The 16,561-nt window shown below is 34.6% G+C and overlaps 1 protein-coding gene across 25 annotated transcripts in view; it reads right to left on the reverse strand.

The window, feature by feature from the left end:
- The window catches only part of TCF12 (transcription factor 12), a 372,042-nt gene that overhangs the window by 50,765 nt on the left and 304,716 nt on the right, over positions 1–16,561 (reverse strand). For 21 of the 25 annotated variants that reach the window (XR_014810871.1, XM_021094715.2, XM_021094708.2 and 18 more), the window contains 4 exons: positions 5,459–5,564; positions 4,303–4,442; positions 3,885–4,029; positions 3,155–3,219 (listed from right to left, as the gene is read on the reverse strand). Coding sequence is in view for 24 of the 25 variants with exons in the window: in XM_021094715.2 (XP_020950374.1) it covers positions 3,155–3,219; positions 3,885–4,029; positions 4,303–4,442; positions 5,459–5,564 (456 nt within the window). In the remaining variant the exon portion in view is untranslated. Of the gene's footprint in view, positions 1–3,154; positions 3,220–3,884; positions 4,030–4,302; positions 4,443–5,458; positions 5,565–14,108; positions 14,265–16,561 lie in introns of all 25 variants that reach the window. The other 4 variants (XM_084969272.1, XM_021094754.2, XM_084969261.1 and 1 more) reach the window with 1 other exon arrangement.

Below are 16,561 nucleotides of genomic sequence, written 5' to 3' on the forward strand. Positions count from 1 at the left end.
CACATTCTAAATAACTTACAGTTTCAAATATTCATGGTCACCATTTTCAAAGACCTATAATACCTATCATCAAATTATGATACGCATGTCAGACTCTCAAATGTAATCCTCATAAAATTCCTTCTCCTCATCTCTTCTAATCCTTCCTATACCCAATGTAATGTTTTTGTTTTGCAGTACATTCTGAGAGCACTAAAGGGAATGTGAGTTTGTAATGGAAGTTAGAGAAAGAATGTATTTGGGGGAGGTGTCTAGTGGTGGGGAGGGCAAGAGACGGATTGAAGGAAGGGATTTGAAGTGTGCAGACTATGGCATGCAGTGATGGAGCAGATGGAATGCATCACCGTCAGCTATGACAGAAATGATTTATGGAATGACCTGGCTGCTCCTGTCTAGTAACAACACAGGATGACAGAGCTGTGTTTCCATGACAACTAAAGCCCACCCACTAACTAGATTAAACATTCTTCTCTGGCTTCCACTCACGGGTGAATTTAGATTTTCTTTTCCAAATGCCAAATGGTTTAGCTAGTAAGTTGGTCATAATATGGGAGAATTATGGAGACCACAACAGACTTAAAGGGTAACTGAAAAGGAGTTTGAAGGACCACTGAGAACATCACAAATTCCTGCTTGCCCATCTGCCAAGGTTCCTTTACATAAGTTTTCCTTGAATAAAATATTTAAAGCTCAAAATGTTATTTGTCTTTCTACATGTGAAATACCTGCTACTGGATTCTTTTGGAATCATCAGAAGGAATATGGGAGGTCAATCAAATACCTGGGAGGCACTGACATTTAATACTACACAATTATTTTCTTCCAGAGTAGGTAGTTTTCATCAGGTGGGGATAAACCGAGAAAAAAAAGTGAGATAACTCCCTTTAATCCTCATCAACACCTTGTAAAATAACAGTCACTATAGCATTGGTCTTTCTGGAACTATACAGTAAGTGAAGCTAGTCAGATCAGGGTTCTCATCGAATACATCTAGGCTTTACCCTTCCTAGTTTGGTGATCCCTAGGGCAAGCTACTTAATCTTTCTGAGCCCGAGTTACTTAACCTTTTAAACCTTAGTTCCTCATCTGTAATGTGGGAATAATAATGCCAACCTCACAGGGTTTTCCTGAGGATTAAATGAAATGAAGCATGTAAATGTTTAGTATAGTACCTAGCACCTACTAAGTATTCAAATTACAGCTGATATTTTTATGGGTTTTGTTATTATAATCATCATTTTTATCATATGATGCAAGACTGAAATCAACATTTACTCAGCTCTATTTTGTGCAGGGTACCACTACGTGGCAGATGAATTGGACCCAGCTTCATTACTCAAGAAACTTGTACTGTTTATTCACAGAAACAAAGAATGTTATCTCTGGAGTTCCCGTCATGGCTCGGTGGTTAATGAACCCGTCCAGCATCCATGACACTCGAGTTCGATCCCTGGCCTCACTCAGTGGGTTAAGGATCTGACACTGCCGTGAGCTGTGGTGTAGGTTGCAGACCCAGCTCAGATACTGCGTTGCTGTGGCTGTGGCTTAGGCCGGTGCCTACAGCTCCTGTTCGACCCCTAGCCTGGGAACCTCCATGTGCCATGGATATGGCCCTAAAAGCCAAAAAAAGAAGAAAAAAAAGAAGAATGTTATCCCCTTAGATGTTTAACAATTGCTACCTACTACTCACACATTAAGTCATCTGCCTTTCCCACTGAACAGCAGCAAAGGTGTTTGAGAGTTAACTGCACTTCATAGTAAGATATAAGTAACATAACTGAGAATTCTGAGAGTCATGTATCACTCAGGAGAGAAAAAGAAAGAAAAAGCCTAAGGAGAAACTTCACAAAGTTCAAAGCTGAAGTACCTCTTTTAAGTAATTAGATGTGGAATCTTTATGGATTACTGGTAAATATTCTCCCAAAAGAATGGATTTCAGTTTAATGTTTTAAGGATCAGGTATTAAAAATATAATCACTGCCTTTATTAAAGCAGATCATTGCTTTGTCATTAACATCCTAATGTGATGTAAACTAGCTGTTGAAGAAAATACCATGGGACTCCTTCAAATTAGTTTTACTCATTTTAGCATGGGTTCTTGAATGAACTTGCTTTTTTGCTTTTAGGAAAGGCTCTCATCTACTTTTTTTTTTTTTTGTCTTTTTGCTGTATCTTGGGCCGCTCTCGCGGCATATGGAGGTTCCCAGGCTAGGGGTCCAATCGGAGCTGTAGCCACCGGCCTACGCCAGAGCCACAGCAACGCGGGATCCGAGCCGCATCTGCAACCTACACCACAGCTCACGGCAACGCCGGATCGTTAAGCCACTGAGCAAGGGCAGGGACCGAACCCGCAACCTCATGGTTCCTAGTCGGATTCGTTAACCACTGCGCCACCACGGGAACTCCTACTTTTTAATTTAATTAATTTATTTTTCTGCTGTACAGCATGGGGGCCAAGATACACTTACATGTATACATTTTTTTTTAATTAATTTATTTTTCTGCTGTACAGCATGGGGGCCAAGATACACTTACATGTATACATTTTTTTTTCCACCCTTCGTTCTGTTACAATATAAGTATCCAGACAGAGTTCTCAATGCTACTCAGCAGGATTCATCTACTTCTTGAACGAATCAGCAGCAGATGGTTATATTTTCCTTTTAAACAAATACGTAAAATACCTTTGGTTTTAGAAAAAAAAATCCTTATAAAAGCACTTCCTTCTCTGTATCAGAAGAACTGAGTTGAGTTTCTTGGTTCCACCTGACTTATTTGAATGGGCAACTCACTAAGTATATGTTTACAACTAATAAGCAGATTTAAATATTAATCTCTGTAATCTGTGCTTAAGATTTTTAAATGCCCAGATTTCTTTTTCTTCTCTAAATCTATTTCATTAAGACAAAAACAGACATTTGAATTGAAATTAGAAGAATGGGTCTTGTGGGAATGTAGTGGGAAGATGTTCTCATGAGTTATTTTAAGGGCAGTAAAAAAATCAATACAAACCAAGAATAGCTCCAAATGAGTAATGAAGTGATCCTGTTATAACTACGTCCTTAAACTATTACACATACTGCCCACAAGATCTAATCACTGCATTCAGCAGTGGTAAAAATCATTCAGCAAAATACATAAAATCAATACTCACAGATGCCAAAGCTTTTCCAAGTGCATCACCTGTCTGTGAGCTTCCAGCAGCATTTCCTCTGGTTCCTGAATATTTCAAGTAGGAAGACAAATCGAGCATTTTAGCAGGCAGGCAGGCAGGCATGTTTTCTTTCAGCACTCTGCCTTAATTTCAATGGTGTTCTATATTGTTACTGCACTTCTATCACAATAAACCAGCAAATACTCTGCACGTGTTGCATTTAGTAAGCTAAAGTACAGATAGGTTCCTTACCACTCCCTAAATTAATGAAAATCAAAGAGATTATTTTCTTCCATTTTTAAACTCAATACTAAAAAATATGTTGAAGCAAAAGGTACAAACTCGCAATTATAAGTAAGTACTTAAGGATGTAATATATAGCATGATAAATATAAAGTACATTGCTGTGTGTTACATATTAAAGTTGTTAAAAGAGTAAATCCTAAGAGGAGTTATCACAAAGAAAATTACTTTTTCTATTTCTTTTTTACCTATATAAGATGACGGATGTTTACTAAACTTATTGTGATAATCACTTCATGATGTAAGTCAAATCATTATGCTGTACATCTTAAACTTACATAGTGCTTATCTCAATTATGTATCTCTCAATAAAGCTGGAAGAAAAAAATATGAAAAGAACAAAAAAAATATGTATTGAAAAATACGGGATTCTCTAAAGACCCCCAAATATGGTTTTAGGGAGTTTTGCAAACCTAAAAAAGCTCACCTAGAATGCTATCTGATCCATTGATGGGAGGAGTGTGTGAGGCAGCAACGTAAGGTGAACTGCTGGTACTGGCGCGATGGAAGCTGGACATTGGTGGAAGACTTGTGTTTATGTCTGTTGGTGAAACTGAGTGTGGAGGATAACTCTAGAGAAAGGGGGAAAGAGACACGAAAACATATTTGCTGAATAATATGCTCATATAATTGGATAACTACTGTAATAGGTTAAAAAGAGCATCACAAGTCAGGAGCTAAAGAGCACTACTATTGTCATTTACTTTTTGAAAAGGCATAAGTAAGCCCAGAAGCATTCCAAAATTCAGAAGTTTTGGCAGAATCAAATATTACACTTGTAATCCAAAAAGAAACGCAAGCAAGGACAAAGTGTTGCTGCACCCTAGTCACGTATTACAGCCTACCAAGCGGTCATGTGAATGAAGGCTGCCATAACTACTGGATTGAGACATGTGGGAAGTGGAGGTCCCCAGAATTCCACCAAAACCAGGCTGGCTCATCCCATTTGATGAACTCCAAATGTCAGAAGAATTGTGGGTCCCATCTAAGACAAAAAGAGAAATATAAAATTTTCCTTAGCTAAAATTTTTTCTTTTATTTTGATGATGCTATAAAAATTTAAAGGGTACCCTTCAGATATTTTTTTCCTCCCCTTTCCAACCTAGTCTTCTATCTAGTTTTCTTTCCTCTAAACTGTATAGTTACTATCTTAAAAGAAGGGAAAAAAGTAATCCAAACCGTAGTAGCTAGGTCATGATAAAAATTCTCGTAAAATCTAAATTCATATCACGGAGAATAACAAAAATTCTAAATTTGGGGATAGACTGGATTTAATTTGTAGTTAAATGGTACACCCATAAGTATACAAAAAAATTCTTAATCTATAAAAAGCAATGTATATTATATCAAACATTCTCAAATTGGAATAAAAAAGTTTCTCTTTATAGAGAGGCTAAGTAATTGATAATGGCTATATTATAGTCAGCCTTCAAATGGAAATGTATTAGCAATGACTTCACTTACCAATGTAAAGTCAAGGAATCAGTTACATAGTAATTTATTGTTCCCATAGTCCACAACCATGGAAGACAAAATAAAAATGATTTGTAGATAGAATTAAAGGAAGTGCAACACTTTTTCTCTCTTAAAGTCTTATTTTGGTCTCTAATATTCACTCTATTTACAATGATTCTAGGGTTGCTATGAATCTGTAATTTAAACAAAAAACTAAAATTGTTAATAGCTTTTATACATATAAATCCTAAAATGAGAAAGAGCAGCTCTACCCATTTTTCTCAATTGAAGTCCTTTATAGAGTCAATCAATACTGATGGGTACTCCAGTGCTTTGCTGGATAATCCAGCTACATTGCAGTTAACGATAATTAGCAATAGAGAAACTAATTTTTTAAATTTGCTTCAGCAAAACATATCTAGATAAATAATGTCTGAACTTCTTTACAGTTATTCTCTTTCCTCACAACTTTAAAATATTAGTTAATGTTAGCTAATACAAGAGATAACTTGTAGTACTTGACAACTATTTGGTGGTAGTACTTACCTTGCATAAAAAAAGTGCTAGCAAACATACTGCTTGGTGGCTTGGGAGATGGATAACTAGGAGATTCACGGTTAAAGTCATCTGAATTTGGGGATGGTGCATATACCTTAAAATTAAACAGGAAACTTAATTAAAATGTAAATGTCATATCACTTATGTAAAATGTGTTCCATTTCATGAAGGGCCTAAGAAGGCCTATCTTAAAGGCTTATGTAAATCCAAAGAAACTGTTTAAATTCTCATAAATAATGTCTAACTTGGATACTCTCTACATGTTTGTTTTTTTTAGTTGATTATTAGAGAAAAAACTATTGCAAGTAACCATGTAATGCATCTTTGTATGACAATTATACCATGTGCTTGAATATAGTCACAAATGTTGACATTGCTTTCAAAACACAAATTCCCATAGGCTTATGATTCAAACTGTGATGACAGAAACAACTGTCTTTTGGAGATAGCATGAAATAAAATTTGGTTCATAAAATTCATTCTTTTCACTGTTACAAGATTTATCAGAATTAAAATGAGTCGGACTAAATGTTACTATTTCTTACTACTATTAAAAGGCAACTGCACAAGGAGCAGCAGAATTGCTCAGAAACTTCCTTAACTTAGTAGGGTTAGCAAAATTAAAACCAAATTCTGCTGAGGGGTTTTAATTCTTTAATTTCCAGCAAATTTTGAAGTCTGGCACAGCTTTAAGAAAAACCTCATTTAAGCTGTCAGAGCAGTGTTAATTTCCCTTGGTAAACCTTTGCTTCAAGTAAGCAAAGTACAAACATTTTGAATTGGCAAATGGCCAATATTGTCATTTCTCTGGAAAACTAAATGGGCAGTCAAATAACTGTAGTAATCAAAACATGATCAAACCATTCTCAGGATGACTACTGAAACCAAGAAGGAAAACAAATAAGTAATGACTAAGGTGATGCATGGTCTGTAAAAGTAAACCAGGAGTCAGGAAGAATGGCAAGTTGTCCTACGGTGAGCAGTGTATGAAAACTATTTTCTTTCGTTTAGTTTGATAATGGTACATCTATTAAATTTCACCCGAATTAAAAACCCAAAGTGTTCACTTAGATGGAAAAAAGTAACCAGTTCAATAAAATTATGGGAGCATGTGTAAAAAAAGCATACACATATTTTTTGCTCAAGCACAGAAAATTTCTGGAATCATACACAAGAAACTTAATGGTTATACCTCTGGACTTATAATTGGGAAGGAAGACATTTACTTCTGCCCTTCCACAGAGTTTGATATTTTTACCCCAAGCACACATTTCTAAAAACATTGAGGAAGCACACACTGAGATGAAAAGGGGAGCCAATTTTTTTATTTACATAAACTATCACTTATATTCATTTATTCTTTTTTTGAGGCACTGATTAACAGTAAAGATTTCTGGTAAATTACATAACCTTCTGAAATTTCCTTATTTGTAAGATGGTGCATTGGGGATCAATGGGAAGATCAGATAAGATAATACATACAAAATGTTTAGTATGGTAGGCACTAGCTAATAATAAGTCTTAGCTTAATACTAATAATACTTACTAATATTAATAATATTAAATGTTAGCTAATAACATCATTTCTCTATCACAGTTATACTGCTACATATTGTCTGTTCAGGACTGAAATGATAGTTCTTACAGTTTTTGCCCAATGTGATCCTACTTATATACATAGTTCATTCTAAAAAAAGAGTTAAAAAGTCCATTTTTAGTCTTGCTGCTAGCCATGCTATTACTAGCATAGGTGTGTTTTTTTAATGGGTTGGTCTTCAGGTTAGTTTCCTACCTCTTACATCCCAAAGGGAAGAACACTTACCTGCGGTACCTGAAATGTCTGGGACAAGATATTATATTCCTAAGAATTACCTAGAAAAGTCCCAGACAGGGCACTATACATTAGACGTATTACACATTTTTCTTTTTTAGTGCTATTATATAAAGACAAAGTTAGAATGAAATAGCTGAGTAAACACAAATATGTGTTTGGAATGTATTAAATGGGATTGGGGCAGGAAAAGTGCTCAGGAATTTTGCACGTTTTTCTTTTAATCAAGTTTCAACATTTAAATTTAGCTCTAGCTATATGTCTTCTGTCCCCTTTACCTATAGATTTTCCCAAACTAGGGTGAAACCAAACAACAAAAAGTAGAAAACTACAAAATTTGTCAGTTTAAATTTATACGTAATTTCTCAATATTTATTTCGATATCATTATTGCTATTCAATTCACTTAAATGTGTGAAATTTCCAAAGCAAATAAAGGGATAAACCTGAGTTTACTGATTTACAAACTGCTGCCAAATAAAGGAGAACATGCTGATCAGATAATGGTTAATGATGACTATCATGGAAAGCAAGAAAATCAAGATAAACCATACAAAACAGAAGAGGCTTGCCTTCTCATACGAAAAAATTTAAGTTGTATGGAGAATAAGAGGCCTATTTCGGAGGTGAAGTTGTTTTTAATGTTAGTCTTTATAACCAGCCTAAGAAAAAAATAAATTGACTTTTAGAGGAGAGATCTTATAAATGAAAATGGTAATAACTCTAAACTACTGTAAGTTTATCACTTAATTTACTAACCTAAGTTCAAAGTTTTTGTCATGATAAAAATGTTTTGAAAAACATGATTCTCAAAGAGGCCCATCTAATAGCATACACCAAAAAACTTTACTTCTGGTATCTTAACCATAGCTTGCAAAAACATAGATGCAATGTTATGAAGCAGCAGTTGTGCCAGTTTCGATTTTTCAGATCAAAGAGTTCTTGCGGCAAAGCACAACTGATGTGGTCTCAAAGACTTTATTAACTCCAGATGTAGGGAAACAGTCAGCCAATTCCACAAAAAGACCAAGTCTCTTTTAGTTACAATCAATACTGGCCACAAATTAAAACCAGACTGCTTATGTCATCTGATCACCTGCACAGAGATGCCAGTTTTTTCCTAGTTAATGATCTAATCACACATTTAAATCTTAAGTATCATTTCGTATCACAGCAAACAATCTTAAAAATTAAGAGAAAGAAATATATATGATAAGGTGATTAAAACCTACCAGGAGTCAAACTATTTTAAAGAGAACAGAAAAAGTACAATTAAGTTATTTAAGATGTTTCTGTTGAAATGTGGTACTTAGAAATTTTTTTTAGAATTCTAGCCTCCATTTCAGAATGTCAGCCTCACAGTAGCTATCATGGGAGTGTCCTCTTCTTTTTCAAGCACTTACGTTTTCTCTTCCAGTAATGATGAGAGAAATTTTTGAGTGTCTGGTGAATAGAACCATAACATTTATCTCAACTTAAATGAATATAACTGAAAAGTTAAAAGATACCTTCCTTTCACTTTTAAGTCTGGTTGTAAAGAATAAATTCACAGCAATATCTTTATGTTCTCATTCCATCAACCCAAAGTTACTTTTTAAGAGTGATAGAGTACTTCAGGGATGAATATTTACATTATTCTTTACAGTGCTTACACAATTATCATTGGAATGTTTTAGTTCATACAACCAATTGGAGTCAAGTGAGCAAAAACATTCTTTTTTTCCTACTTGGATGGTTCAGGTTTGGTCATACAGATCATTTCAATTCAGTCCACTCTCAATTTCAATGCATCCTTCCTGTAATTAACAGTAGAAACATCCTTGAGAGGCAGAAAGGCATGATTCTCTGATAGTTATTGAGAAAAGATGCAAAGAAGTAGAGGCTTTTGCAAAAAGAGTTTTTCTTTTTATCTTGTCACATCCAGTGATTAATTAAAAGATGATGTCATTTCCTATGCTTTTAAAAATAGATCCCAAACTTGTGTGGAAGTCGTTGTCTTTAAATCTTCTAAATGAAGAGATGAATTGGGAATTTTCTTTAGTATGTGAGATAGCTAGCTATATATCTTAGTTAAGATACCCTTCTACAGAAAATGACAGGAATGCTTTAGCTGAGCAATGTCCAATAAGTTTCTGTAATGATGGAAATGTTCTACATCTGAAATGATAGAAATTTATCTATGTCTGTAACTTAGAGTAGCCACTTATTACACGTGACTACTGAACACTTGAAATGCGAACAGTACAAATGAGGAACTGAATTTTAAATTTTAATTAAACAGTCATTTGCGGCTAGCAGTTACTATATTGAACAATGCAGGTTGAGACCACTCTTCTTTACTCAGCAGTTTAAAATTACATAAATTATTTTGAAAGAAATATTCTAAGAGTCTCATAAGCTCCAAAGTCTATGAAAACCAAATCCGCATCAACTCTCAAACATTTTGGGGATATTTTTATCTAATTTGGAAAGATGAAACATGGAGAAGCTTATCATTTTTTCTGAACATGCTCTACCACAGAATATTTCATTTTGTTGGGCTTCTATTAGTTTTTGTCAAGATGGTTTGGCTAGTGCTCTTTAAGTTCCAATATGTTAAATACCATTAAATACTCTAATACTCCAATGCTAACATGAACCTCCAATGTGTGAAAAGTTATGCTAGTAAGATAAATCATTTCCAGCATAATCTTTATCAACTTACCAAAATAACAAAACAAAATCATTTGGCTAATTTAGCCTACCATCCTAATTTTAAAGAAAAATGTGATAATATATTCATGAATATCCACTTATCTGATATTTTATATAACTGTATTTTGTATTAAGCAATACAAATTTTACAAGATCTAGCTGAGTACCTAAAACCTGAAAAAACAAAACAAAACAAAACAGCCAAGGTCACTAGAAAAAAAAAAAAAAAAAAAAACAGACCCCAATCCAAGCTAAATCCTATCTTTAAAAACTGTAATTAAAACTCTGGGTCAATAATTTTTAAAACAGGCACACTGAAGGGTCAATACTCAAAACTAAAAAAGAAAAACTAGGTAATCATTTTAAGTTACTGCTGATCAATCTATGCAAGTTTAACACACAGTTAACATATGTAAGCAACAGTTTCCTTCTACTTCTGCATTTTGTGGGACCTGAATTTAGTAAAAAGAGGCTGTTTAAAAAAGAGTAAGTAGGAGTTCCCGTCGTGGCGCAGTGGTTAATGAATCCGACTAGGAACCATGAGGTCGAGGGTTCGGTCCCTGCCCTTGCTCAGTGGGTTAATGATCCGGCGTTGCCGTGAGCTGTGGTGTAGGTTGCAGATGCGGCTCGGATCCCGCGTTGCTGTGGCTCTGGCGTAGGCCGGTGGCTACAGCTCCGATTCAACCCCTAGCCTGGGAACCTCTATATGCCGTGGAAGCGGCCCAAGAGATAGCAACAACAACAACAAAAAAGACAAAAAAAAAAAAAAAAAAAAGTATGTAAAATTTTGCTTTAATAATTGTACTCATTGAGGTAGGAGTGCTAGGTAAATATTAGAGGAAATTCCTAAAAACTATTTCCTATTGATTTTTCTTATCACTTTGGATCTATTATTTTCTTTTTTTTGCTCTTTAGGGCTGCACCCACGGCATATGGAGGTTCCTGGGCTAGGGGTAGAATCGGAGCTGCCAGCCACAGCCTCAGCCACAGCAATGCCAGATCTGAACATGTCTGCGACCTACACCACAGTTCATGGCAATGCCAGAGCCTTAACCTACTGAGTGGGGCCATGGATAGAACCCGTGTTCTCCTGGATACTAGTCAGGTTCATTACCCCTGAGCCACAATGGGAACTCTGGATCCATTATTTTCTATGCATATTGATTTTATATAGTATAAATTCAGATGAAAAGCATATCTTTTAACATATATATGAAAATCTTAAAGTTTCTGAAATTCAGATTTTTCCAATTTCCTGGTTCTTTCTCTAATCAAAATTAAAATTGCCATAACCCCAAAGATAAAAGACATTATAAATTTAAGTAAATATATGAAACAGCAGTCTAATTTAAGAATTTCCCAATATTTAAGAATACTTAAACAAATGACAGATTTGATAACTCAATGTTTTCAGTATTTAATTTACTATTTGTTTCTTCTTTTGCTCTGCAGCATATGGAGTTCCTGGGCCAGGGATCAGATCTGAGCTATAGTTGCATCCTAAACTGCAGCTGTGGCAACACAGGATCACCAACCCACTGTGCCAGGCCGGGGATCAAACCTGCTTCCCAGCACTCCCAAGGCACCGCCAATCCCATTGTGCCACAGTGGGAACTCCTCCAGTATTTTAATATTACATAAAAGTAACAAAAATTTGCATAAACTCTAATCAACCATTCAAATTTTTATGGTAATTCCAAATCTAAGGTTGGGGGGGGGATAATTAGATGGTTCTAGCAGTAAATACCTTCAGGCATCATAAAGCAAAATGTCTGAAGTAGAAAGACTAACTCAGGGGTACACAAGCTATCTATGGAAGATTCTTTTCATCTATTTAGCCTGCTAAAAACAAAACTGAAATTTCTGTAAAAGGGGTAAATACATGTTTATATATTCAACAGTTTCTAAATGAAAAGACCAATGTCTTTCCCCCCAAACTTCCAAAGACACGGTTAGGGATGAAATAATGTAAAATTTCTTTCTAACAATGATAAGAAAAAAGGAACTCTAGGAGTTCCCTGGTGGCTCATCAGGTTAAGGATCTTGTGTTATCACTGCTGTGGCTCAGGCTGCTGCTGTGGCTTGGGTTTGATCCCTGGCCTAGTAACTTCCTCATGCTGTGAGTGCAGAAAAAAAAAAAAAAAAAAAAAAAAAAAAAAAAAAATTCTAGTTTTTAGTATAAAGTAGCTTAAAAATCAATGACTACTTCTGCTATCTAACGAGTTGAAAAATACTGATTTTCAACTGTGAAAATAAGTTCTTAGGTAAGTCAAACACATTTTAATTAATCATAAGTTAACATCACTGTGTGTGTGTGTATTTTATCAGTTCTTTATTGTAACCACTATCGTTTTTCTAATAAGTACAATTTTTTTCCTGGGAGATAAATCACGGAATTTTTAAGAGACTGAGTTCGGAATTTGTATGCTAAGATAATATACTGAACAAATCAGTAAGTGTCACTTCTTTTTTTTTTTTTTTGTCTTTTTTTTTGTTGTTGTTGTTATTGTTGCTATCTCTTGGTTCTTGGGCCGCTCCCGCGGCATATGGAGGTTCCCAGGCTAGGGGTTGAATCGGAGCTGCAGCCACTGGCCTACGCCAGAGCCACAGCAACACGGGATCCGAGCCGCGTCTGCAACCTACACCACAGCTCACGGCAACGCCGGATCGTTAACCCACTGAGCAAGGGCAGGGATCGAACCCGCAACCTCATGGTTCCTAGTCGGATTCGTTAACCACTGCGCCACGACGGGAACTCAGTAAGTGTCACTTCTTAGCTACCTACATTTTAAAAATATTTAGACTTCACAACATAACACCTGATCCCTTTCTTCAACATGTTCATGAGCTGGTGAAAAGGGACATAGACTTCTTTCTAAAACATTACTAAAGCTGACCAGGGATAACATACCTTCCTGGCATGAGCTTTAGTTTTAACTTCTTGGTATTTGTGCCCACTTGAATAAAGGAAAAAAAGACCTTCTTGGATTCATATCCTAAATACAGCCTCAGATATTTTTGGTAAAGGGAAAAAAAAAAAAAATCAGATTTAAGCTAAAGTCCTTGTCATTCAATGTCTTTAGCATTCTATCTTCAGAGAATTCTTAAATGACTTCATGTTTTTCTCATCATACAAAAGTTAGATTTAACTCTATTGGGCCCACAGACAGCCTGGAAATTTGAATTAAGTTAATTATATTTTCTTCTTTCATGTTAATTAGCAGTAAATCCCCAATGGTAAGAAAACTAGCTCTATATACTCTCATACTGGTTTCAGAGCTTTTATTAACTAAAAATGTTTATTTGAAAAATAAGTCTTAGAAGTATTCAATGCAATTTTAGCTACTTTCTCCTCTAATTCTTATGAAAATACAAATTACTTGGGGAGGAAGGTGACTATGGTTAAATCTATCTTCATTACTATAAGTTGTATTAGAAAAGACCTGCTCATCTAATTCCCTGAGTTTTAAAACATATTTAGGATAGCTTTAAGTTCTTCATCTTAAAACAAAAAAACTAGTAAAAAGCTTCTTGACCAAACACACCAATTAGCATTCATAGAATTGTAAGTCTCATCATATATGCAAAATATATTTGTAAGAACGACCTTGCGTTTTTCTCAGTAACATTTTCTTTCCAATGTAGTACTTTACTTTGATACAAATGGTAGTTAAAGATAAGTGAAATTTGGCCCTTTGCTATGGAGACTAGTTTACAGAAAAGAGGAAAACTGCTCTAGGGAGAGACCTGGGTTCAGTTCTGGCCTTAACACTGATGAACTGTGTGGGGCTTAAGCAAGTTACTTAACTTCCCTGAACCTCATTTTCCTTATTTATAAAAGGAGGTTAGTAACAGCTAAATGACAGAGTGGTTGTAAGAATTAAACGAGGTAAACATAAAGTCCTCAGTGTAGTTCCTGACACAGGGTAGCCGTTATAATCATGTTAGTTCCTGTTTCTTTCCCAGATTCCATTCAAAGAAGCTCAATATTCAAAATGAGTTTCTAAGCTTGAGTTTTAAAACTTGGATTTCTGTGCTGTCTCTAATAAGATTAAAATAATCCCCTGATATAATGAAAAGAGCATCATGTCCATACTTGCTGCAATTTTTATACCTGGAACACTTTGTAGCATCTTCAGTTCAAGGCCTAGAAAATGGAGGCTGATCAGATGAGAGGAAGGCAGAAACTCCAAAATCCTCAAGATGAAGAAAACAGGAATTCTCTCTTCCCAAAACTTTCCTTCCTTTACCTCTAAGACTTTCTACCTCTCTGCATAAAGGACACAATTTAGTCATATCAAAGACTGAGAGTAGGCCAAGTCCTTTGTAAGTAAAGAACCTCAGAAATGCATTATTCCTTGCTATTTTTCAAATTTCAAAAAACAGATAATATGCAAAATGATTTTAAATCCCTTATTAACCATAAACACATTAATATCTTACAGTATGGTACATAATACAGCTGCACAAAAGCTATATGATATAGAAATTAGTCTCTTTTCTTTACAAATAGTGGAGAAAATAGGGTTAACATTTTTCGCTTTTCTTTTTTGTACAGAGATGCCCAAGCCTCTTGTATTTCCAACAAAAAAATGGCCATATAATCTTAAATAACAAAATACAAAGGCTCTTCTCTGATCTGTTCCTTTTCCCCCTAGGCCTGTCCAAACTTAATATTAAATTGCTCTAAACATTGTTAACTACAAGGAATCAACTTGAAAATTTAAAAATAAAACCCAGAAAAAAGGAAAGCATTTTAAGCCTAGTATCACTTAGGATTTCTCACTCGTTCATAATACCTATAATAGGATCTTAAAAATGCAATCAATGTAAACTTATTAGCATTTCAAATATTAATCTGTCTTATCATCTTAAAATAAATTGATAAAATGGAGTTAAAGAATGAGCTTAAATTTAACCTGTTCACTGGGAGAATTATACAAAAATTTTGTAACTCAAGTGAGGGAGTGTATTTCACTTAGATTCTAGCAATATTAAAAGTGTGAGTTTTTAACCAGAAAGCATTGATGGTTAGACATTTCCCAATGTATATGAAGATGAGGTATTTACGTAGTCTTTGGATAATATAATTACTTACTATATGATTTTCTTATTGAAGAATTATAAGAGAATATTAATAATACTAATAAACTAGACGTGGTACAAATAAAACACATCTAAGAAAAAACATATAAGACTACGGCCTTACGATACAGAGGACTAAGATATCATATCATCTCTTTATGCATTTTTTTAAGAACATAAAAGTCACCTTTGACCTATATCAAGCACAGGCTATCAATTTTCAGGCTACACTTCTCTACCACACCAGCCTGTCATCCACGGTAAGCCTGGAAATACTTTATACGATCAAAGCTGCGTCCGCTCCCCCTCCCCATGTAGAACAAAAAGAAATGCTGTAATAGAATGATCTCTGCTCTTGAAAGAATAAAATCTAAACTTAATTTGAGTTATAGTCTTTCTGCTTCAGGGGTCCTGCATAATTAATTTTACTAAACTCTCATATACATCACTTCCAAACAGACTATTTTACTCAGAAATGGACATAAAAGAAAAATATTTTCATGTTTGAAAGATAGCTGGCAAGGCTATTTATATGGAGATCAAGTAATTTTACCTATATTACCCATCTAAATCTACCTCTCACATTTTCCAAAGCTCTGTTTATACTTTTTAATGAATTTAAGGATATTTTGGCTTGATTGTCGTCTATTAAGAAAGCTTACTGAAAAGTTAAGAACCAAATGTGAACAGAGGCCTTACCAAAGCAGTCAGTGAAGGAAAAAGTGCTTTCATTAGTTCTCACGTATTTTAGTTAAAGCCATATACTACTTTAAAACATTTTCAAGTGGTAAAGAGGGAAGAGACAAATAGAAACTGATTTTATACTTATTTTAGGAAAATGTGATTAAATTTTTAATAATTTCAAACATTACTATTAAAAATGCCTCCACTCCTGACCAAAAAAATTGCTAGTCATACATGTACTTAATTAAACACCTGAGGGAAAGCACTGATTTGCAAAGATTTCAGAAGGAGATAATAAATTCTTGACATAAACCCAAAATTGTTATTCACTAGTGTAACATTTTTATGTTTATCTTATAAAGATAACTTTGACTGAATCTTCCAGAGAAGTTCACTTTCTTTTTAGAATATATAAAATCCTCTGACTTAAAAGATATTTTTGTAGAAACATACCAAGCAATTAATACTTACTAATTAACTTAGAAAACAGAGAAATTTTACTTAGCAACACAGAAAGGTATTCTAAAACATCAAACCATGTGCAATAAATTGACCAGAAATACATTCTTCAGAAAATGTATAAATGCATTCTTTGAAAAACAGTGATTTATTTTATGAATCTGTACAGGGTCAAAATTCTAGTTTGATTGGAAACAGATGGTATCCCAGTAAAGTCAGGCTCTGGACCTGAAACTCCAAACAGGAAATACGGCTCTCACTAGCTGACTGCTTCCCTAATCATTCCCAGAGCTTCATACTTGTTATTTTTATGAATATCCAAGATGACTTTTCATCTTT

This window comes from Sus scrofa, chromosome 1 (assembly GCF_054392235.1).
Source record: "Sus scrofa isolate SSC_HxYL_T2T_F1_AM1 chromosome 1, Sscrofa_HxYL_maternal_Yorkshire_Landrace_v2.0, whole genome shotgun sequence".
In the NCBI taxonomy this organism is placed as follows: Eukaryota; Metazoa; Chordata; class Mammalia; order Artiodactyla; family Suidae; genus Sus; species Sus scrofa.